The sequence below is a fragment of the Ctenopharyngodon idella genome, chromosome 5 (genome assembly GCF_019924925.1).
Source record: "Ctenopharyngodon idella isolate HZGC_01 chromosome 5, HZGC01, whole genome shotgun sequence".
NCBI classification, from domain to species: Eukaryota; Metazoa; Chordata; class Actinopteri; order Cypriniformes; family Xenocyprididae; genus Ctenopharyngodon; species Ctenopharyngodon idella.
In genome coordinates, this window is record NC_067224.1 from 8,422,863 (window position 1) to 8,446,760 (window position 23,898).

Genomic DNA, 23,898 nt, shown 5'->3' on the forward strand with positions numbered 1-23,898 from the left:
AAAAAACATTTAACAAGTTTTGAAGTAAAATATCTAGCTTTCGCCAGACCGCCTTCCATATTCAACGTACGAAGAAAGTATAAAAAACTTGCAGTTCAAAAAGCTTACGCTACGTCCTACGCCTTCCCTATTCAACTTACGGAAAAAGTGTAACTGATGCGATGCCAGTTTACACTGGAAAGTCATATACACCTAGGATGGCTTGAGGGTGAGTAAAGCTCGGGGTAATTTTAATTTGGGTACGTTTACACGACAATGAAGTACTAAAAATTGAAAAGTTTTTCCTTTGCTTTTTTTCATGTACAGACGACAACGTTGTCAAAACGATCCCTATTCACACCGATCCAGTTGTAGTTGGCGATGTCTCTTTGTAAAGAAACACTACGCGCCTAGTGACTGAACATTTATAACACGATAACGGTGTCTTTTTCAAAAACTTGCACTTTGAAACCTGTTTTCAAAAGCTTGCATTTTCAGGCCCCCAAAATGCCATTGTTGTGTAAATAAATGGCCAAAATGCATAAAAAGTTTTCCATTGATAGTTCAGAATGATGTTGTGTAAACGCCCCCTAAAACAGAGGTCTTCAACCCTGCTCCTGGGGACCCAGTTCATTTCCAACCTGCTTCAGCATACCTGCCTGTGTGTTTTCAAGCAATCCTGAAGAGCTTTATTAGCTGCAGGTTTTTTTTTTTTTTTAATTAGGGTTGGAAGTAAACTCTGCAGGACAGTGGGTCTAAATACCAGGAGCTCTAAAATACCTGAAGAAGAAAAAAAATCATTATTAATGATAAAATATATCCCACAGAAAGGAAGCTGTTAGGATCTGTGTTTGTTAGTTGCTGTTTATCTGAACAATTGATCTCTCTAGGTGATGCAGTTAAACAAACTTGCCCGCATTCTCCACCAATAAGCTGTTGGAAAACACACCTTGACCTTATGAAGACACCAATATGCTCATGTTTACTGAAGACAGTTCTTCACACTTCCAAAGGTCTAAGAAATGAGTAAGAGGATCCAGCTTCTAACTAACTTAGAATACTGAAACACTAGTACTTATAGGCAGGATTCTACAGGATCTGATAGGAGAAAAAACTATATTTCCGTATTTTTCAAAATTTCTCTGGGGGACTCCATAGTTTTGCGGGAGAATGCAAAGTTTCTCGGGGGAGCACAATCATTTTGCAGGAGAATGCAAAAGCAGTGCAATATAATTTTTCCTCCCATCTGCATGGGGGCTCCATACATAGAGGTTAGTATATAGGTGAATGCAAAATTGTTCTTTATCTTTACATATTATAATAATAAAGTATTTGTATTAAATATTCCCAAAGGATACATAGTCCAAGCAAAAGACGATTTAGGAAGAAAATTTCAATGTTCTGCTTCCCTTTCACTCCATCCCCAATAATTTTGTATGTCTCCACTTGTAAAGACGGCTCTAGATGGTTAAATAAATGTAAGAAAGAAAACAATCACAATACAGTTTTTAATTACATAGTTTGTATAAAAATAAATAAGTAACACCTAAAACTGGCTTCTTATGGAAAAAAAATCTGTTGATCGAAAAAAATATATACCTGGCAAATTTGGTCAGAAATTTGTATTAACTCCATATACTCTTGTCTAAAAGCAATAGCACACTCACAGTTATACTGTTGGTGTGATTATCAGCACGATTGTGATTACCTGCTATACTTGTATGGCCAAATCACAGCCGTGCTGATATTAATTTACACTATTACACTTACACATACATTTTACACTTTTGCTTGTGTAATATTGCAAAATTACAGAAAATTGTGGAAAAGAAGAAGAAACAATGTTTGAGGAACATCAATCACGTGCATTTACGCACTGTAATAAAAGAGAAAAACATCTCACTGTAAAATGTGGACGGATCTTGCTTTTCCTGATTTATCTCCACTTTATGGTGTTATTTTGCATGTATACACAATAAACAGAAATAACTACTCATAAGAAATTCCTGCTATGGCAAATATTTAAAAAATATTTTAAGTTTTAACATTCTAAGGATCAAATAAGTACCTTCATTTTCATAGTGGCCACTGTTCCTTTTAGTTTTATGAATCTGTAATTTAACGTTAATCTTTTCCATTAACTTTTCATACATTAATTTTCCATAATTTTTTTTTCTTTTCTTCTTCCTTCATGTTATCAATATGGATAATACTTAAAATGCACTAATCATCAGTTCCATTTTTTATACATTATTTATTTATTTATATATTTTTTGCACTTGCACTTGGATCACTTGCAAAACATTTAAAACAAGCTTGTTCAACCAATATATACGTGAAAAAAATAATACTAATAAAAGTGTTAATTTGTATCCTGAAGCTTCTGTTTAATTAATGTTCATAACAACATAATCACATTTTCACAGATCTTATCAGTTATTGTGATTGTAACAAATGGGTGGAGATTGATGAAGATGCCAGGTGAGATTCCACCCTGGAGACTGGAACAACCTGTTTGCATGTTTCAGGTAACAGGGGAGGGGCTTACGTCCCAAATACACCTTTAGATCAGCAGAGAGGTCCGGACTTGTTTGATATGTTATTAGTGTAAACCCAAGGACAGTGGTTCTACCATTTTATGTACTGTATGTTTAGACAGAGAAATGTTTGGGTTTTTTATTCATCTTTTTAAAATTGCTCGGGGGCATATCTTAAACTTGACGTACCCTCAAGAGATTTCCTGTAGGAAATGAGTAACACTTTTATAGCAGTCGTATTTGGTTTTGATCATTTGCTTAAACCCGATCTCAGTATGCTGCAGGTGCTTAAGATGGATCTGCTGTCTTCAGGGCTGGTGATTTATTTATAGAAACAGATGAATCAAATGTGGTGAGTATGACTTTAATTGTCTTTAATTAGTAACTAAGGCTTTTACTGAACAGTTATTGTTTTTAGTATTATTATATTCCTCCTGTTGTTATCGTAATAATTCTGATACTGTTTTTTTTTTAAGTTGTTCTGGCCCTTTAAGTCAAATATTGATAGCACCAGACTAATCATGCCAATTTGCATGTTTCTATTTATGTAATGTTGTCTTTTTTATTATTATTACTCCAAACCTCATGTTAAATACTATCAGTGATCTGTTGTAATTATATGTCTTGTACTGTATAATGTTTTTGCAGGGGAGATTGAGGATAAACTTTCAGATATTTTTAAACATGATTTAATTACACAATGACCTGCTTTCTTCTAACCTGCATGTTCACATTGCTCCAGATATGTCTGGCGCCATCTAAAGGTAGTGTACATTTTTAGTATGCATCTGTATTATGTAGGGCAGATATGTAATGCAAATGGTAACCTGACTTCCCTTCTTAACCTCACAGTATAAATATATACAAATTTTGTTGCACGCAAACACCCTGTAATCGTCAATACATGTTGCCTTGTATATTCATTTGTATTTTTTAAAATTAGTTTGTTTTGTAATTAATGCTGCAATTACTTTTTTCTCTTATTTACAGCAATGCTTTTTCCTCCAAAGAACCTGACTGTAGGATTATTGGATTTTAATGCTACAGCTGAATGGCTTCCTGGACTAGGAAACCCTCCTGGCACCAAATATACCTTGGAGTATATAACTGTACAAAACATGTACATACCTTTCATAACTGACTTCTACTCTTTTAATCTATTCTCAGAAAAATGCTTTTCAACCTACTGTCAAGTAGATTTTTGATAATGGTTTATTGATGGTATTTTTCACATAGGTCTGGAGGAAAGTGGATTCCATCTCCAAACTGCACTAACATAGCCATACTGAAATGCGAGCTGACCTTTGATGAGCTCCATTGGTATTATTTTGTAAGGGTCAAGACCACGTTTAAAGGGACAAGCTCCAACTGGACAACTACATCAAAGTCTTTCCAGCCATATGGAGACAGTAAGTTCAAATGTATTATAAGAGGCTTTTAAAATGAATGTCATCAATTGTTTTTGTCAGAAAAGTTCAAATAATGCTCTTCTGAAATGGTTGTGTTTGACTCTCTGTTGGATCTTTCTGTAGCTCGTCTGAGTTCTCCGGATGTAGAGATCTCATCTGACCAAAAGTCCATTAAAATTAATTTTAGTCATAGGCTGGAATTAAAACCAGAGATCAAACTGGAATTCCTGCTATACCTTTTTGAGAAAATTCCTGCAGGGGAATCAGAGGTAATCGCTTACGAAGAATATTTGTTCCAATGTACCATTACCGATTATTATAGTGCAATTAGTCCATATTTCCTTATTTATTTATTTATTTATTTATTTATTTATTTTTTAAAGATAATTCCTCTGCTATCAACCTCAAAATCTCCCTACATTGTCCCTAATGTGCCATCTGGCAAGAACTACTGTGTTAGTGTTTCTGCCAGTCATCAACAAGCCTCGAAGAACAACAACTTCAGCACCACCAAATGTACCTTTCTATTAGGTAGTGGATATATATATATATATTTCTTTTTACAAATGCAGTATAAGATCATTTTTATTTATTGGGGTCTGTAAGATTTTTTTACATAGAAAATACTTTTATTCAACAAGGATGCATTAAATTGATCAAAAGTGACAGTAAAGGCATTTATAATGTTACAAAAGTTTTCTTTTTCAAATAAATGCTGTTCTTTTCAACTTTATATTCATCAAAGAATCCTGAAAAAAAAAATTTATCATGGTTTCCACAAAAATATTAAGCTGTTAAAACAGTTTTCAACAATAATTAGAATAGAAATGTTACTTGAGCACCAAATCAGCATATTAGATTGATTTCTAAAGGATCACGTGACACTGAAGACCAAAGAAGTGGCTGCTGAAATGTCAGCATTGCTATTACAGAAATAAATTACATTTTAAAAATATGTTCAAATAGAAAAGTTATTTTAAATTGTAATAATATTTCACAATACTATTTTTGATTAAATAAATGCAGCCTTGGTGACGTCTTTTAAAAGCATAAAAAAAATCTTACTGACCCCAAACTTTTGAACAGTAGTGTATGTATGTATATTTGTGCTGTATATGCTAATGTGTCTTTATGTTCTTAAAGATTCTACTAGAAGCTTTGTGCTAATGGTGTGCATAGTAGCCATTCTGCTGATTACCTTTTCATCTGGGATTGTTGTGACTTTTGGTTGTTTTTACGACATGAGGCTTAAAATCAAGAATCTCGACATTCCAAAAGCCTTGGTATGTAGCCTACTAGAATACTTTTGATGGTCATCATGCTTTGATCATGTCTTATCTTGACTTGAGAATTGATGTTGCATTTATCATTTATTATATAAAAGTAATTCACTGAACATTATTTGAAAGTTTTTTGGAACACTTTTTCAATTATTTTTAACCAACTGGTCTTTTTGTGAATGTATTAATTCGTTTGACACAGGTCAAATGAGTCCTCTGAGTCCGCACTTTCGTGATGTAATTGCGCTTTGACTGCCGGGTAAAGTCCTCTGCGTAGCTTGCAGACTTGCGGGCTCAGCTGAAGTGCGCATCGAGGGCGCTCGCGAGCACCCTTCTGAAACCTAAAATGATTAATGGGACACCCTACGGTCTCGTGGACTTAACGGACATGCGCACGCGGCAGCCATTTTAAGTCCACAAGACCGAAAGTGCATAGAAGTGTGCCATTTGGATTCAGGCAATAGCGGTCTAAAGTACCGTAAAGATAGTCCGGTGACGTAGGACTGCGCGGGACTTTCCAGTTCCCGCTGGATTTCGTTCTCCACATATAGACCTTATGCTCCAGAGAAACAAGTGCGCCGCCATCTTTATAATATTGTCTTTGAACGTCCGTTTTCGCGGTAGCCCTGTATATTTCTAGAGCATCGCTGTCATAGAATAATTAGCTGGTGAAGTGGATTTACTTGTTACAGAGTTAATGAAAGTTATCATGAGCATTGTAATGTTTAAAGCAGATGTCTTAACAAATGTCAGTCGACCGGGAAGATTTTAAAACGAGCAGTTCATTCATAAATACGTAAGTTCGCTGTGGAAATACAAACCGGAAGACAAAATACAACGAGCGCAGCGCTGAAAAGGGGCGGGGCTACATAAGGTCTATAAGCTTAATAAAGTCTGAACCTCATCGTAAGTCCATCGGTCGTATTTTTTAAACCCCATTGTTGATTCGAATAGCAAACAACTCTTACTGCATGCACCGTGACAGACTTTAAAAAAACGATGGTTGAAATAAAATGCTGCGTGAACTCAACCAATCAGCACGTTCAGTGCCCAAGTCCCACCCCCAAAAGTTCTGGAACTTTGAAAAAGTACCACGTAGCGAGCAGGAACTTTCAGCAAAGCCACTGGAAGGCAAACCTGCAACCTTTAGTCGAAAAAACGTAACGGCTAATGCTAACGTTCCGGCTGTGGCGGTACGCAAGGAAGGAGACTATTACACGATAGGCTGAGGGGCGCTGCACGTGATTAAGTTAGCTTATACGCTTTCTCCAATGGTAAGAGATACAGACCCTCTCATCTCCCTATAATAATACAATGGCCCTGTCCCAAATGGCACCCTAAACCCTCACGGTCTTCCTCTGAGTCCGCACTTTCACAACGTAATGCCACTTTGACTGCCGGGTAAAGTCCTCTGCGTAGCTCACAGTCTTGCGGGCTCAGCAGAAGTGTGCAACGAGGGCGCATAGCAGCCGCAAAGGGGGCGCTCACGAGCACTCTTCTTTAAGCTTAAATGACGAATGGGACACACTACGGTCTTGTGGACCTAACGGACACGCGCATGCCGCGGCCATTGTAAGTCCACAAGACCAAAAGTGCACATGAAGTGTGTAATTTGGGACAGGGCTGATCTCTGCTTTCAGAGGGGGAATTTTTTACCCGGAACTTCATTTAGACCTGCAGTCGAAACACACCAAGTACCACCCCAAAGTTCCTAGTTCCTGCGGTGGAAACGCGGCTAAAGTAACTAATTGCGTTACTTAATTACTTTTTATGGAAAGTAATGCGTTACAATACTTTTGCATTACTTTTTCTCACCTGGGCTGGGCTTGCTTGTTTTTTTGTTTTTTTAAAAACAACGAAGTTCTATTTTTGGCAAATGTAAAGGCCCTTTCACACCAAAAGTGAAATTAATAAGCCTCAAGCTGAAGGAAATGCAAAATTCACACCTGTACAGTAGAGGGCGCAGCTCAAACAAACCTTTAGGCTGTGCTGCCATTCTGAATTAAAGAAGAATAAGATGCAGGAGAAGAAAGTTCAGCACTCTTTCTTCAGCAATAAAAATTAAAAAACACAAATGTGATGTTTATCTAAAGTCATTTTTGCTTATTAGTATGGTTGAATTGGATCATTGAAGGTCAGCAGCAAAAACACTTAATAAAGTAAGATTAAATACATAAAGTATATTTGTTTAATTTAATATATTTAATTATTGCAGGTTTGTGCCATATTCTCAGATTGCATTTCACTGTTTTTATTAATTTTGAGGAATACTAACTCTGTTTTTGTGCAAGTGAGATGAGTAAATGCCTGCTCACATTTAGTCTAGAACTACAATAACCATCATGTTCACACAGCACACACAACACCTTGGCACTTACTCACGATTTCTCTCAACATGAGGTCAAGAGAGTCATTCAATACATGGGAAAATAAAGTAACTTACGTTACTTATTTGAAAAAGTATTTTGTTGTAAATTTAAACGTAATGCGTTACTTTACTAGTTCTTTGAAAAAAGTAATTACGTAACTCAAGTTACTTGAGTCGTTACCACCAACACTATTATTGACAATAGACAATAGACTTTTTTGCCCATGAAATTTCTCCAAAATTTTGTGACCACACCTTAAGAGTCAAAATACTTTTTTGGGACACTATATATGATAAATATTTAGCAATAAATTGCAACACTAATAATGTTTCATTTGTGAACATTAGTTAACAATTACATTAAAGGGTTAGTTCACCCAAAAATGAAAATTATGTCTTTTATTACTCACCCTCATGTCGTTCTACACACGTAAGACCTTCATTCATCTTCGGAACACAAATTAAAAAATTTTTGATGAATCGATGTCTCAGTGAGGCCTCCATTGCCAGCAATATCACTGTACCTCTCAAGATCCAGAAAGGCACTAAAGACATAATTTAAAACAGTTCATGTGAGTACAGTGGTTCTACCTTAATATTATAAAGTGAAAGATTCGTAAAGCTTCGAAGCAGTGTTTTGTAATTGCCCATAACTAGATATTGTTAAAAAAAAGACTTTTGTTTTTTTTTGGTGCACAAAAAGTATTCTCATCACTTTATAATATTAAGGTTAAACCACTGTACTCACATGAACTGTTTTGAATATGTCTTTAGTACCTTTCTGGATCTTGAGAGGTTCAGTGACATTGCTGGCAATAGAGGCCTCACTGAGCCATCGGATTTCAACAAAAATATCTTAATTTGTGTTCCGAAGATGAACGAAGGTCTTACGGGTGTAGAACGACATGAGGATGAGTAATAAATTACATTATTTTCATTTTTGGGTGAACTAACCCTTTAACATGAACTAACAATGTGTAATAAATAAATGCAATGCATGGTTGAGGACAACTATCATTTACAATAATACAGTGTTTATATGTCCTTTACAGATCTTTATTCAAGTAAATAGTAGGGTCATAGAACGAACCCCTGAGGAACTCCAAACAATTACAGTTACATTGCCTGGGCAAAAAATAGTAGTGAACACAGAGGACTATATTTCTGCATTGGAGGAGGAGTATGGCTCTCCGTTCTACCATAAGAGGGAAAACATTACAAATGTAATAATTAACCCATCATCCATTGCCAATGTCAACCCACCAGAGCAATCTGAGGAGGCCGAGACATCAAATCAGTGTTTATACACGCTAGCTACTGATTTGGAACAAAGTCAAGAAAGTGAAATATCCGAGAAGGATAATCATGATATGCATCCAGTTACCCCTGCGTCTTTATGTACTTGTACTTCAAACCATTCAGAATCGTCTACATTTCTACAAGCAACTACTGTGAACGTATTCGTGAACTCCGAGGAGGTTATATATTGTACAGAGGAAACTCCCTGTTCTTCTGGCAATGACTGTGAAAGAGAAGTGCCTGCTGAAGAGAAAGAGGAGGAGGAGGAGGAGGAGGAGGATGTCTCCTTGTTGGCTGATCACTCCTCAGAGAGTGGCTATGAACCAAGACATGCTATAAATGATTTATGAACCAGAGTTGACCTTTGGAACAATGAACAGACTTCCAAATTTCCACAGACTATATGTGAAGGCCCTCAAAGAGGATCTACATATCCTGACCCTACTTCCAAAGGTGGAGTCTGCAACCAAATTCAAGCAAAAATGTATCCACCTGAGCAACCCAAGGAGACATGCAAAACTTGGTGACGTAGAAAATCGGCATATTCAGAACATCTTGAGCAATAACACTTGAGCAGACACTGGCGTAGAAACAACTGGGGTCTGTTATACCTGGAGAGAACCATGCATTAGCATTCCCTTTTCTTTCAATGGCAGTTGAGGGCAAATGTGAACTTCAGAGTTTGGAACTCTCTTCTTCATCAGGAACTCTTGAAACTTCCATATATCATGCGCTGTACATGAAGACCTGCTACATTACCAAAAGGATTCTTCTATGGCATCACTGCAAAACCCCCCTTTTTAAGAGTTGTCAAGTGGGTCATGTTGAACAGATTTTGGACTAAGGAAAGCGTGCCTACTTTAGAAATAAGCTGGAGCTGGACATTCTGCAGCATGACACAGTGACGCAACTGGTCACATGACTAACCATCTTGTCAATAAAAGGACACATTGTTGACAGACTCCAGGTGCTACATGAAGCAATTTATGATGCAGTGCAATACCTGATTGACCTGAAGCATTGGGCAATTGTATCTATTTTGTATTCTGTGTTGAAAGTCATACAAAATACCATAACTGAAATTTATTGTGTGTGTATACATTTACACAAAGTGGGTTTTTAAAAATGAAAATGTTTTCATTTCCAGCTTTTAAGTGAAAAAATACTAGATTTTAAAGTATTACCGAAAGTTTTAATATCATTATTTTTGAAAACATCCTCGCAAGCACTTAAAAAGAGTAGTGTAGTTCCCACAGTTCTTCTATGGAATTCTCAGTTTCTTCTGTCTCTTCCTGTAATTTTAAACTGACTCAGTAACAGTGAGATCAGATTTGTGCGTGGGCTATACCTTCTGTTGTTAGATTCTTTGTTCAAAGAAAAGTTTCACTGAATTTTTACAGTATTTTTAAAAGTAATGTTTGGAAATTGAAAACTGATATTGGCTACTGGTACACTAAAAAGAAAAAAGATATATTATAAGATATAAATATTCATGCAATTTTATTGTGCCAGCTTTATTTTCATGTCATCTCCTTCCATATGTACAGTATGTGAATGTGTTTACGTAAAAGGTATTATTATCGTTGGTCATTATGGTTATTGGGGCACAGCTCAGTCTTGTAAAAGAAAAATTCGATAGCTTGAGAGTGTGAAAGTTTTGTTTACATGAAATACTACTGACTGTAATGCTGCATAATGCCTTACTGAACGCTGCCTTTAATGGTGCTAAAGAGGCAATTTCTTTTATGGTTGAATAATTAACCCCTCCTATAAAAGAGTCATGAAAAACACTGAGGTTGCTATACATTTATTTTTGTTTACAATTTTGAAGTTGCAAATAAATACTGAAAAACATAAATATGCAATAGTGCCACTATGGAGTAAATATAATTGATTTCTTTCTATTTACACATTTGGGTGATTTTAAAGATTATTTACCAATTGCCATTTGTAGACAAAAGTTAGAAATCTCTCATTATTGTATTCTCTTCCTTTCTTTTTCCATCTCTCTTTCCTTCTTTTTCATCCACCAGTCAGTCTCCCCCAAACAGAGAAGAGAAAAACCCTTTCCTTCCATCTTCCCCACGTACACGCAGTGACTTGGTGGTGCGTGTGCCTCTTTGAAAGCCTGTCTGTTCCTTGTTTTCCTTTTCCTTCTCTTGTTGTTGGAGTTGAACCTGATGACAGATCACCAGACGCATGTCCTCCTAAAACAGAAATTTGTTAGTTAACTAAAGCAAAAGAAAAGCAATCTATTTTTTACAATAATACATCGTTTGTGTGTCCTTTACATTTCGTTATTTTAAGAACTAAAAGGGTCCTAATACTAACTCCTGAGGAACTCCAAACAATTGCCGTAAACACAGAATACTGTTTCTGTATTTGAGAAAAACATCAAGGACGGCTCTCTGTGCAATGCATAGTAGATATACATTTTCTAAAGAAAATGTGAGAAGTACTTTCTGTGCAAAACACAATGCTAGGATGTTCAGGGTGGTTTAGTAACAAAATCCAGTAGATATATCAAAACTAAATGAATTAGAAATCAATTACAAGTTACCAACCTGCCAAGACTCAACTTCCTGTGACAGTGCCACCTTGTGTCTGATGGTGTTCAGAAGCTGCTGGTTGAGTGCATCACGTTCTTGTCGGGCCAAAATGATTTCCTCTTCCAAGACACTTATGGGTGAGAGGGAAGAAAAACATTGAGTTGGACAAAACAAAAGTCAGTTTCTAGCTGACCACAGACTATTATGCAAAATGTCCCCCATTCATAACAGAACATTAGCTTATCACTTAATCTCTGGCATTAAATATGACATACAGAGAACAAACCCATTGAAAGGCACTTTGATCCAGTTCTTACCTATAAGAAGGTTTACCAGGACTGTTACGAAATGGCTTTACCTCCTCCCTCAGCCCTTCTAATTCAGTTTCTCTGGACTGCAGCTGATGAAAGAACAAAACATCACATATCACCTTAGATGAAAACTCAATCTACAAGCATGATGTCATCGTATTATGTAGCTAACCTCTTTCTGTAACCTCTGAATCTCTTCTTCTTTTTCTTGCAGAATGGCTGAATGGGCTAAAATTGTTTCTTTAGCCTGTTGGAGATCAAAATGAAAACAACCAGTCAGCAGAAATAGAAAGTGATCTGCCCAATCTAATAGGAGAGCTGGGTCAGGAGAGAAACAAGCATTTACATTCTTAAAACCTAAAGACTCTTGATATTCAATTCACATTACTTGCAGTGCTGTAAACATTTGCTACAAGCTATGCTGAAGCATGCACACCTATCTTTTCACTAAGCAGGGGTTGAGAGCTACCTGGGACTGTTGAATCTCACTCTGAAGTGACAAAGGGAAGCAGGTAGCCTCCCCAAGACTGGCCTCTTCTCCCAAGGCTTGAACCCTTTGTTGTAGGGTACGGTTGACCGTTCGAAGCTGAAACACTGTGCTGTGCTCCTGTTCCAGCTGTGAAAGAGCCAGAGACACCCAGGCTGAAACTCTCTAAGGGTGGATGGACTCTGACCAGCGAAACCTGACCAGCAGTCAAAGCTGTGCCATGAAACCTAGGATGCCCAATTCCCAATTCACATTCTATCTAAATTTAGTATGTTACGGTGGCCATATAGTACACTATATCCAGTGGATTTTCTAACGCTGCGTCTGAAATCGAATACTTCTCTACTACATAGTGTGAAACACATTATGCCAAAAGAGTAGTTTGTCCGAATACATAGTAATAAAAAAGTAAAAAATAAAAAACAGTAGGTGAAAATTACCCAGGTGACCCACCACTTCCTCCGAGATTCTGAAGTGCGCATTCGATGGACACTTTACTATCTTATGAGGCCCTGGGAGAGGATTAATCAATAGAAGTGAAATGACGCAACTGATGCTGGTAGGTCATGTGACAGTAACAACATGGCGGATGTAGTAAGTACTAATTACATTCATAGTACCCATTCGAAGTGGATCAAAAAAGTTAATCAAAGTTGTTTTTTAGAAAATAAAAATCAAATTAAATGAAAAATAAATTATATTAAACATTTAAAATTATAATCCCTTTTTATTAAGATATTTTATTTGTGCAACGATGGAATGGAGGTGCCGCTAATCTATAGACAGCTTTTCCCATCCTAATAATTGTTAAGGTTTAAGGGTCAAGGTTTGGCTGGTTAGCATAGTCCAGTTAGCCCCTGCTGGTAAATGTTATAACTGCAACATCTTTTTCCATTGACAAGCCATTTAAAAATACCCATATATTCAGACTAAATAAAAACTTCTGCAAGCAATATATACATTATAGTTCAAAGGTTTGGGGTTGGTAAGATTTTTTAATGTTTTTAAAAATGTCTCGTGCTGAGCAAGGATGCAAAAATTTACAAAAAAACATTTGCTAGAAGTTTTTAATTTTAGATGTGAGTGTTTAAAATGTTTTTCAAATGTATTATTGGTAACACTTTACAATAAGGTTGATTCGTTAAAATTAGTTAATGTATTAACTAACATGAACTAACCATGAGCAATACATTTGTTACTCTATTTGTTCATCTTTGTTAACGTTAGTTCATAAAAATACAGCTGTTCATTGTTTATTCATGTTACTAATGTAGTTAACTAATGTTAACTAATGAACCTTATTGTAAAGTGTTACCGTATTATTATTAAATGTAGTGTTATTTTTTACAGTTTTTTATTGTTTTGTGATGTTTTACAATGCATTTTATTTATTTATTTTTGGTTAATTGGTTTGGGGCGGGGGGGGGGGGGGGGGTATTAACAATTGACAGTTGTGCGGATTAATATTTTTTCATGATTCTTTGATGAATAGAAAGTTCAAAAGAACATTAATTATTTGTAAAGTCTTTACTGTCACTTTTGATCAATCTAACGTATCATATAACGTAATTTCGGTAACACTTTAAGGTTTCATTTGTTAACATTAGTTAACTACATTAGTTAACATTAACTAATAGTGAACGATATTTCTAAAGCATTTGTTATACTGATCCCAAACTTTTGAATGGTAGTGAATATACATGGCTGAGATTTCATCATATTAAAATGGATATTTTACTAGTGCTTCTTTATTTTTGGAGGACTTAAAAGTGTGAAATGGACTTCCCAAAAGTACTGGAAGTGGGTGTACATAGATGAGGACAAGTCCTGGTGCAGCTTTACAAAATGCTACAATTTAGTTCTTATGTTGAATGCAGGGAGTAAATTCTGTTTATATTTGGTGTTTATATGACAATTACACAGAGATTTCCTCTCTCTCCTTCTGCTATGTGCTCTCCTGCCATCATCAGGCACATCCTCCTCACCTCAGTTTCTTTATCTTTCAGGCTGGTCTGTAGCTCAATCACCCTCTCTCTCAATTCATCCCTCTCAGATCTCAGCCGGTCGTTCTCTTCTTGAGTTGACTTCAGTCGTTCATCCATACGAATACAGCGCTCTTTCAGGACCCTGCTCTATGGTACAAGATCAGTGAAAAATAATAGAAAGAAAGAGTGAATCAACAAACTTTCTTTGATTATTTTGCCATAAATCAGAGTTGATAATCTCAAAATATCAGCCGATTAATTGGCTCGGCAGATACAGTGCTCAGCGTAAATGAGTACACCCCCTTTGAAAAGTAACATTTTAAACAATATCTCAATGAACACAAAAACAATTTCCAAAATGTTTACAAGGCTAAGTTTAATATAACATCTGTTTAACTTATAACATGAAAGTAAGGTTAATAATATAACTTAAATTACACATTTTTCAGTTTTACTCAAAATAGGGTGATGCAAAAATGAGTACACCCCACAACAAAAACTACTACATCTAGTACTTTGTATGGCCTCCATGATTTTTAATGACAGCACCAAGTCTTCTAGGCATGGAATGAACAAGTTCGCGACATTTTGCAACATTTATCTTTTTCCATTCTTCAAGAATGACCTCTTTTAGAGACTGGATGCTGGATGGAGAGTGATGCTCAACTCGTCTCTTCAGAATTCCCCATAGGTGTTCGATTGGGTTCAGATCAGGAGCCACTGAATCACTTTCACCCTGTTCTTCTTCAGAAATCCAACAGTGGCTTTAGATGTGTGTTTAGGATCTTTGTCATGTTGGAAAAGTGCACGACGACCAAGGGCACGGAGTGATGGTAGCATCTTCTCTTTCAGTATAGAGCAGTACATCTGTGAATTCATGATGCCATCAATGAAATGCAGCTCCCCGACAGGGCTTTGTCAGCATGGGCCCTGGCAAACTCTAGGCGGGCTTTTTTGTGCCTGGGCTTTAGGAGAGGCTTCTTTCGTGGACGGCACCCATGCATACCATTCCTCTGCAGTGTACACCGTATTGTGTCATGGGAAATAGTTACCCCAGTTTGGCTTTCTACTTCTTTAGATAACTGCAGTGAACTTGAATGCTGATTTTCTTCAACCCTTCTCATCAGAAGACGCTCCTGTCGAGGTGTTAACTTCCATGGATGACCTGGACGTCTCTGTGAGATGGTTGCAGTTCCATCTTTTTGTAAAATTTTTGTACCACTTTTGCTACAGTATTCTGACTGATAAGTAAAGCTTTGCTGATCTTCTTGTAGCCTTCACCTTTCTGGTGTAAAGAAATTATTTTCTTTCTCAGGTCTTGTGACATTTCTCTTCCATGTTGTGCCATTGCTGACAGCATGAAATAGGAAGGGGTTTTAACACCCTTTTATAGTCAACTGTCTGCTGGACACCTGTGTAATGAACAATTAGACTCACCTTTGCTCCAGAGACTTTCAGTGGGGTGTACTCATTTTTGCATCACCCTAATTTGAGTAAAACTGAAAATTTTGTTCTCTAAGTTATATTATTAACCTTACTTTCATGTTATACGTTAAACAGATGTTATATAAAACTTGGTCTTGTCAACATTTTGGAAATTGTTTTTGTGTTCATTGAGATATTGTTTAAAATGTTACTTTTCAAAGGGGGTGTACTCATTTACGCTGAGCACTGTTGGATCACAACTTTCTGTCTATACCTCTGCTTGCAGACTGTCCAGTCTCGCAGAGCTTATGGATTTGCTGAAACTTGTATCCTCCATTTCCTCTCTCAAACCACGAAGCTCAGTGCGCAAAGTGTGCTCTAAAGCCACTGCCTGGATAAAAAAAAAAAGAGGGGGGAAAAGGCTTATATGTAGTCAAATATCATTTCTATGACTGCTTTTGACATTAGACATGCCTAAACCTACTGATCTACATTCCAGCCCTGTATTTTACTGTATCAGTGTTACTACATCACTAGACACATCCACCCACTACAGCTGAATGCCTCTAAAAAGATTTGCAAGAAGTTGTTAAAACCAGGAAACTGGGGAATTAAAGCTTCTGATTGGTCACCTCTGCCAGCTGTTCCACAAGTTTTTGGTTGTGGTTGGACAGCTGAGTGAGTTGCTCGCTCTCCTCACGGCGCCGGTCACGACTCTGAACGTGTTTTTGTTCCAACTGCGCACGCAACGCTGTGATGTCAGCCTGTAGTTCTGCTTCTCGCTGACTTGCCTCAAGGTCCCGCACCTCCAGACGTCGCTGAACCATGTGTTTCTCCTGCTGTGTAGCCTGTTGCACATAAAACTTTGTCTGTAATTCACATACTTTAAAAGATTTATTTAATGATGTTAATAAGATTGATGTAGAATCATATACCTAAATGGCCTTTTATGCTGATATGTTTATTTTGAGGTTCTTGAAAGTATTTTTTCACCTGCGCTAGGTGGTATAATGGGTATAACATAACTACATAATAGTTTCTATTAAGCACCAAAAAGGGTTCTGCTGTTGTAACAAGCCAAAACACTATTTGGGACCTGTACAAACACCTTCTGAATGAACAGCCACCATAAACTATTGCTGTTGCTGCTTCTTATGTAACCATTTCACTATGCAGGAAATATAAACACTCAAAATCAATAGTGTTCAAGTATTTTCCTCAAATATTTTTATTTCTTGTACTTCTTTTCAGGCAAGTCCTCTAGTAGACTGTTGCCAGTGTGTAGCTTTAAGTGAGTTAATGAATTCTTTATGCTACCATTTAAACTTTTGGGTCCTTGCTGACTAAAAGTATTAATTTCTTAAAGTCCCCCTGTAGTCAATCATTTTATCCCTTGAACTCATCTTTGATCACCAAAATGATATATTCAAATGTTTTTAACGGTGAAAAAAATTCTTCATGCCTTAATGGGTTAGTTCACCCAAAAATGAAAATTCTGTCATTTATTACTCACCCTCATGCCGTTCCACACCCGTAAGACCTTCGTTAATCTTCGGAACGCAAATTGAGATATTTTTGTTGAAATCCGATGGCTCCGTGAGGCCTACATAGGGAGCAAAGACATTTCCTCTCTCAAGATCCATAAAGGTATTAAAAACATATTTAAATCAGTTCATGTGAGTACAGTGGTTCAATATTAATATTATAAAGCGACGAGAATATTTTTGGTGCGCCAAAAAAAACCCCAAAATAACGACTTATTTAGTGATGGCCGATTTCAAAACACTACTTCAGGAAGCTTCGGAGCATAATGAATCAGCATATCGAATCATGATTCGGATCGCTTGTCAAACCGCCAAACTGCTGAAATCACGTGACTTTGGCGCTCCGAACCGCTGATTCGACACGCTGATTCATTATGCTCCGAAGCTTCCTGAAGCAGTGTTTTGAAATCGGCCATCAGTATATAAGTCGTTATTTTGGGGTTTTTTTGGCACACCAAAAATATTCTCGTCCCTTTATAATATTAATATTGAACCGCTGTACTCACATGAACTGATTTAAATATGTTAGTACCTTTATGGATCTTGAGAGAGGAAATGTCATTGCTCCCTATGCAGGCCTCACGGAGCCATCGGATTTCAACAAAAATATCTCAATTTGCGTTCCGAAGATTAACGAAGGTCTTACGGGTGTGGAACGACATGAGGGTGAGTAATAAATGACAGAATTTTCATTTTTGGGTGAACTAACCCTTTAAAATAGTTTGAATGTAACTCTGCGCCCTTGCTTCATTTAGTATACGAGGATCTATGAATATGCTAATTAGCCCCGCCTCCACTTACTCGCACGAGCACAGAGATCCACTCGTTCAACTTACTGAGGTAAACGCTGCACAATGGTATCGTTTTTTACAAGGTCGGACACATAACGGTAATTAATATGATTAGCCTTTCAGCTAACAGCTAATAATTGTTGCTAATGGTATATGACTCCCTTGCTTCAGAGCGGTCATAGTTAATGAAATGCTAAAGCCCGCTGGCACATTGACATGATTGGTTACAAGGTAGTGTGTGATGTCGAAAACACCAGCGATTTCAAACCATGTTTTTGAAACTGTCTTTAGATCACCGCAGTTTTAAAGACAAAATACTCAGCAATGGTGATGACTTATGAATTTGCACATGGTTTATCTTAAAGGATATTAAAAACACCACATAGACATATAAACAACATTATGATTTTCACCATAGGGGGACTTTAAACAAAAATACTGACACCACACTTTTGAATGGTAGTGTACATCTAATCTATAAAAATCTTTTAAATAATTTCTTCCATTACAATAATAAATAATTAGATGTAAAAGTAAAATAGACATATTTTGGGATGTAAAGCCAGGAAAGGTTTTAGGTATTATTTTGACAGTTCTTTTAAATGTTTTGTAATGTTATACAATGCATTAATTTGGTTATTTGTTATTTTTCTTGTGATTATATGTTTTATTTACTCTTCTTATTTATATAATAACTTGAAGAAGTAAAAATGTGTCCTGTATGTGTACAGCATCATAGAGACAAATTTCAATACAGTATAAAAAAGTATACTTCAATCAAATAAAATAAAAAATTCACTTAGCTAAAAAAAACAGTTCAGATTGTTAACCAAATAAGAAATAAGACTAAAACTGTGTAAACAACTTTTAACTCATCATATAAACATACACACGGTAACTGACTTAAGGTAACTGGCTTAAGATCAGCTCACACCAAGAATGATAACTATAAAGATAACTTTAGATAAATTTCAATAACTATATTAGCGTCCACATCGGTGGACGAAAACGTTCTGTTTTTTATAAGTGTGCGACCAGTTGTCTGCTGCTTTAAATGCTTGAACTTGTTAAAAGTCGGATGGATTCTGATTGGCTGTCAATGATTTTATCATTTTATCAAAAAATAATTCTGAAAGTGATTCTAACAGTAAACTTTATAGCTGTGATGTGGACTTCCCTATATTCATAAAATTAGAATGATTATTAAAACTTATTGTTATAGGGGTCTTTTTAGACACTCCCATTCATACCTCCATCTCCCTTTCCATCTGCTCTATCTGAGCAGCCAGCTCCTCGTTTTTCTCCAGCAAAGCTTGGCCTACTTCAGCCGCCAAAATCAGGTCTTTTTCCAGCAGAGAAGGGCTGCTGTCATCCTGAGGTGAGGCGAGAAGATCATCTGGTCCTATTGTAGGAGCCATGATCCGGTGACTGGAGGAAGAGTGTGAAGAAGAGAAGGGGAAGAAAGAATCCTCCAGGATGGGAGAGGGCAAGTTCTCCTTCTTGGATGTAAACATTGGTTCGTCTCTTGAGTTCACGGCTGAGCAGGACTCCCAGTGACCGTCCTGATAGTCAAATGTTGTTTATCTGCATCTAAATGCCTGGGTTTTCTTTAAATTTAACAAAAACACACCTGACACCTGTTATGTTCTTCTTGTGAACTCAGTTGGTTTTGTATATCCTTCAAAAACTGATCAACCCTAGTGTGTGTCACATGTAGGGTGTATTTGAGGCTGAAAGTTCCTCCAAGGGTGGAATCGTCAGTTGATTTATTGTTTTCTTTATCTTAAATCTTCCTTATAAATCTCCCTATGGACAAAAAACATGTTGGAACAGGTGACAATTGTGTTGGAACTCACCCTGAAATTTATTACACAATGTAGATAGGTGTATTCATTTACAATATCTAATCCTCCTGGACTGTAAAGAGCTTGGATTTCTTCCCTACATGTGCGTCCTTGCAAACAACACATTATCCAGAAATACCTTGGGGCATTTTTATTGTTGTCTAGGAGCTTCTTTTGTAGACATGACCAACATAACAAAGTTTCAGTGTTTCTCTCACATTCCAGTAGTCATTCAAGACTCCTCAGTGGCCCAGTGACTACACCCATTACAATTGGCTAAACAGGTTTTAAAGAGCACAGGTGTCTGAGACATAGGTGACTCTGACCTCCTTAAATCTAAAATGCAGATATTTCACCACCATAACAGTATATTTAGCATAGCTGAAAAGTGTTTTCCTGGAATAAAACAGGCTGCTTCTCTGTCTGTTGATTATAATGGAGGAAACATAAACATGACATAAATTGATGTCATGTAAACAGAACCTCTGTTTAAAGTGGTTATTACTAACATAATGTTGTAGACTATTTTATGACATTGAAATTGTTGAATCAACTACATTAGTTTAATGTAGTGTAATTAAAACAACCCAAACCGTTCGTATCAACTTCACTGCAATTAAAGGCTTAATTAAAAGACTCAAGAACTTGAAAGAGTGTGTTATATTCAAAATAGTTTTTCTTTTAAAGTCAGAAAGCGTCTGCTAATAGTATAAATGTCCCTATTGACTATTCAGAACAAGTAATGCTTTGTTTTTCCTACCTGGGAAGTTCCTGCTCCAAACTTAGCATGAAAGGTGACAGGGAGGTACTACTAGTCGCCTTGGAAGCGCTGCTGTAAAGCTAATTTAGCCACACCTTCTCATTGCATCATCAGTTTAATGGGAGGAGCCGAGTACCTACAAACAGGGTAGGTGTCACTGACGTCAGGCGTTCAGGTGAGATAGTAAAATAAATAAAACTCACACACACATTTATTTTAATTTTTTATTTATTTTTCTAACCCCTGTAGTACACAAATGTTTGTAAAAATGAGGCACAGTGTGTTAATAACTGTGTGTTAATTTTTCACATTGATTATTACACAGGTTGTACCCGTATTTCGAATTGCAATGCATTATGTTGAGATTTAGGGTTAAAGGAAATGTCCGCAAACTTAACGGATAATGTCCACTCCTGGCCCTGCCAGCACTGTGTTTTATGTTTTCTTTTTACATTTTGTCTTTATCTCTTTAGCCTATCTAAAGCACTAAAAAATTATCTAATTAGAACTCAGTATTAAAACATTCATGACTTTTAATTAATCTCTAAACTATTTTTTTTAGAACTACAAAATGCTTTAGAGTCTTCAAAGATCATTTTACAACAATGTTACGAAACCGTCTTCTATCTAAAGCGTTGTAGGCTATATGAAAGTTAAGTATTATAATTTCCACAGTGTCAGATGTCAAAGATTCTCAACATAAAAGAACCCATTCAGGGGCTGTTGGGTAACCTGCTCAGTGCTGCCACTTTGTGGTCGAAGTCACTCACTACGTCATGGTGGAAGGAGCAGCTTAGTTCATACTGTCGCAGGCAAACTAGCTGCCAGATTTAAATGACTGGAGATGATCAAGATTTCACATAAAGCTAATTTAAATGTAGCTTTGTTGGACTGATTATGGTATTCTAAGGTGATCCAAATATGGAAATGGCTCAGAGAGACCATAAGAAATATTTTGAGCCAACGTGAGTGTTGATTTTTGCCACTGTGAAAGGATGGGTTGTTCAAACCCTGGCAAAGGCCTCAGTCTCTGTAACCAGGCGCTATGGGACCTGTGGCCTGGCTGTGTCCCTCACTATGGTAACAATGAACTGAGTGTGGATTCAGATAGGATTAGTAATATCTACACAAGCGAGAGCCTGTGAAACTTGCAGCAATGCTTCCTGTTTTTTAGACTTCATATTTTTCTCTTGCAGAGCCTGAATGAAGCTAGTTACAGCAATGGGCCCAGCTCAGAATCTTGACTTGTAGCTGTAAAACAAGAAAACACTGTTAACTAGATAATTATGTTTGCAATGATTGTCATAGTTTGTGGTTCAGTAAAAAATAAGTCAAATAACTTGTGTAATGTGTAAGTAAATACAGTTAATGTAAGTAGAGTGTTGCATTTTTTCCTGTTATACGCTACCTTCTGAAAATGGGAGGGGCTTGGCCTCAACTGGCCCCTCCCACTTGAGCTTTAGTCCTATTCAGACAAACTTAGAATCAGACACACAGAGATGGAGAAACACTGTAGTAACTGGACTCTTGTGCTGGTGCTCTGTGGCCTCCTGCCACTGGCTACTCAGGCTGGCAGGCAGATGCCAAAACTCTCCGATAAGAAGCTATGTGCCGATTCAGAGTGTAGCCGTGAGTAATGCTAACGAGCATATTTTACTTTATTTATTTAATTTTTTTTTAATGTTGCATTTCAGCATATGTAACTTTGGATTTACATCAGGGTTGTATTTGTTAACATCACTTATTAGTTTACATGAACTAACAATGAAAAATACTTTACTAATCTTTCATTTCAACATTTACCAACACATTAATAAAATCAAGAGTTGTAATTTTTTACTAAATGGACTTGCTAACATGAACTAACAATGAACAGTTGTATTTTAAATAACTAACATTAACAAAGATGAATAAATACTGTTTAAAAAAATAATGTAATAATAATTAATATATAAAAATAATGTTACCGCAACTTTAAATATGTTCCGTAGGCCAGTTTTGTACAAAAAGAATAATAATAATAAAAAAAATTCTTTAATTTTATGAATAGTTTACAAATAATATTGACATATTTTCCTTAGATTATAGTTTTTATGAAGTTGTAAGAGAAAGTGAACATTTTAAGATGCTGTAACTGATCACCAACATTTAAAGTTATTCATCATTTACTAGTTTTTTTCATAGTTTTTCATAGCAGTTCTAAAAATGCATTGTCAGTGAACAAGTATTTAATCTCCCAGTTAATATGAGGTCCAAGAAACTGCATGCATAACAATAATTAATAAATAATTAAATAATAAAACAATAAAATGTAAAAAATCCACCTATTTCAAGTTCAGTTTCTGCCTTACATTTTTCAGTAATTAACTTGGTTGTACAAGTCATTTCAACTTAAATTATATTAAACTGACTTGAAAAATTGAGTTGAATCATGTTTAACTTATAGAAAAGAAGTTGCCATGACTTGATCATCATTTTTCACAGTGAATAGTTTTAAAAGGATCATGCCACACACTGTATGGTGTGATATGTTGAGTCTAAACGGTGTGGTTGTGTATTCACAGATCCCATTCTCATCGCTAGAGCTCTGCAGGATTATTACCCGCAAGACTGTCGCTTCATACACATCCAGCAAGGCCAGTCTGTCTATGTGTATGCCATGCTGAAAGACCGTGGGAACCTCTTCTGGGCTGGTAGTGTAAGTACAGTCTAGCCTAACAAGGCTGATCTGAATCACAAACATCTCTATGGCAGTATTTTAATCGTTAACATGATTTTCTTGTAATGTGTGCAAAAACAAATGCTTTCCCCTGTGAAAATGAAGACAAAGTGTAACAGAAGATAACTGTTTGTGAAGGTTCAAGGGTCGTATTATGGAGAGCAGGAGGCGCGTCTGGGATTCTTCCCCAGCAGTGTTGTTGAAGAGACACATGCTTTAATGCCTGCTGAGGTTGAGGTCAAGACTGACGTGCGTATCTGAAGCTTTTGTCTATGATAAACATGGGATAAACATGTAATAAAACTATTAATTAACATGTAAGATTAAGTATGTTCTTTTTTCTTTTCAGAAATGGGACTTCTACTGCTATTAGGATTGTGTGATGCTTCGCCTGGAATATAAACAAGATTCTTGATTCCACTCTGCACTTTGTAGTGTGTCCCTACTACATTTATTATCTCTACACTACTCAAATATTCAGATAAGGGAAACACAGAACAGTGACTGTATATGCTTATTGATGCAATAGTTTGAATAAAACTGAGCTGCTGCTACTTGGCTGCTTCTCATGCATGTGATCAGTGTTTCTTAGTATCACGTGATGTTTTGGT

General features: G+C 36.4%; 3 protein-coding genes across 4 annotated transcripts; 2 read left to right on the forward strand and 1 right to left on the reverse strand.

The window, feature by feature from the left end:
• The first annotated feature begins 1,846 nt into the window (after positions 1 to 1,846).
• Positions 1,847 to 10,663, forward strand: crfb12 (cytokine receptor family member B12). The gene is made up of 9 exons (XM_051893539.1): positions 1,847 to 2,507; positions 2,791 to 2,868; positions 3,165 to 3,280; positions 3,507 to 3,636; positions 3,753 to 3,925; positions 4,049 to 4,194; positions 4,309 to 4,456; positions 5,069 to 5,208; positions 8,626 to 10,663. The coding sequence occupies exons 3-9, from the start codon at positions 3,217 to 3,219 to the stop codon at positions 9,220 to 9,222; spliced, it is 1,398 nt and encodes a 465-aa protein (XP_051749499.1). The 5' UTR covers positions 1,847 to 2,507; positions 2,791 to 2,868; positions 3,165 to 3,216; the 3' UTR covers positions 9,223 to 10,663.
• Positions 10,664 to 20,662, reverse strand: bicdl2 (BICD family like cargo adaptor 2). Of its 2 annotated transcripts, XM_051893540.1 has the most exons (10): positions 20,569 to 20,662; positions 19,215 to 19,770; positions 16,262 to 16,477; positions 15,904 to 16,020; positions 14,205 to 14,351; positions 12,202 to 12,348; positions 11,905 to 11,979; positions 11,739 to 11,821; positions 11,437 to 11,551; positions 10,664 to 11,079 (listed from the first exon to the last, which is right to left on the reverse strand). In XM_051893540.1, exons 2-10 carry the CDS (start codon positions 19,476 to 19,478, stop codon positions 10,906 to 10,908), a joined length of 1,338 nt encoding a protein of 445 aa, XP_051749500.1. In that variant the 5' UTR covers positions 19,479 to 19,770; positions 20,569 to 20,662; the 3' UTR covers positions 10,664 to 10,905. The 2 variants fall into 2 exon arrangements, with proteins under 2 accessions (XP_051749500.1, XP_051749501.1); XM_051893541.1 differs by lacking the exon at positions 12,202 to 12,348.
• A 562-nt stretch (positions 20,663 to 21,224) lies between these two features.
• mia (MIA SH3 domain containing) lies at positions 21,225 to 23,841 on the forward strand. The gene is made up of 4 exons (XM_051895273.1): positions 21,225 to 22,197; positions 23,133 to 23,266; positions 23,426 to 23,536; positions 23,637 to 23,841. The coding sequence occupies exons 1-4, from the start codon at positions 22,068 to 22,070 to the stop codon at positions 23,658 to 23,660; spliced, it is 399 nt and encodes a 132-aa protein (XP_051751233.1). The 5' UTR covers positions 21,225 to 22,067; the 3' UTR covers positions 23,661 to 23,841.
• The last annotated feature ends 57 nt before the right edge of the window (positions 23,842 to 23,898 follow it).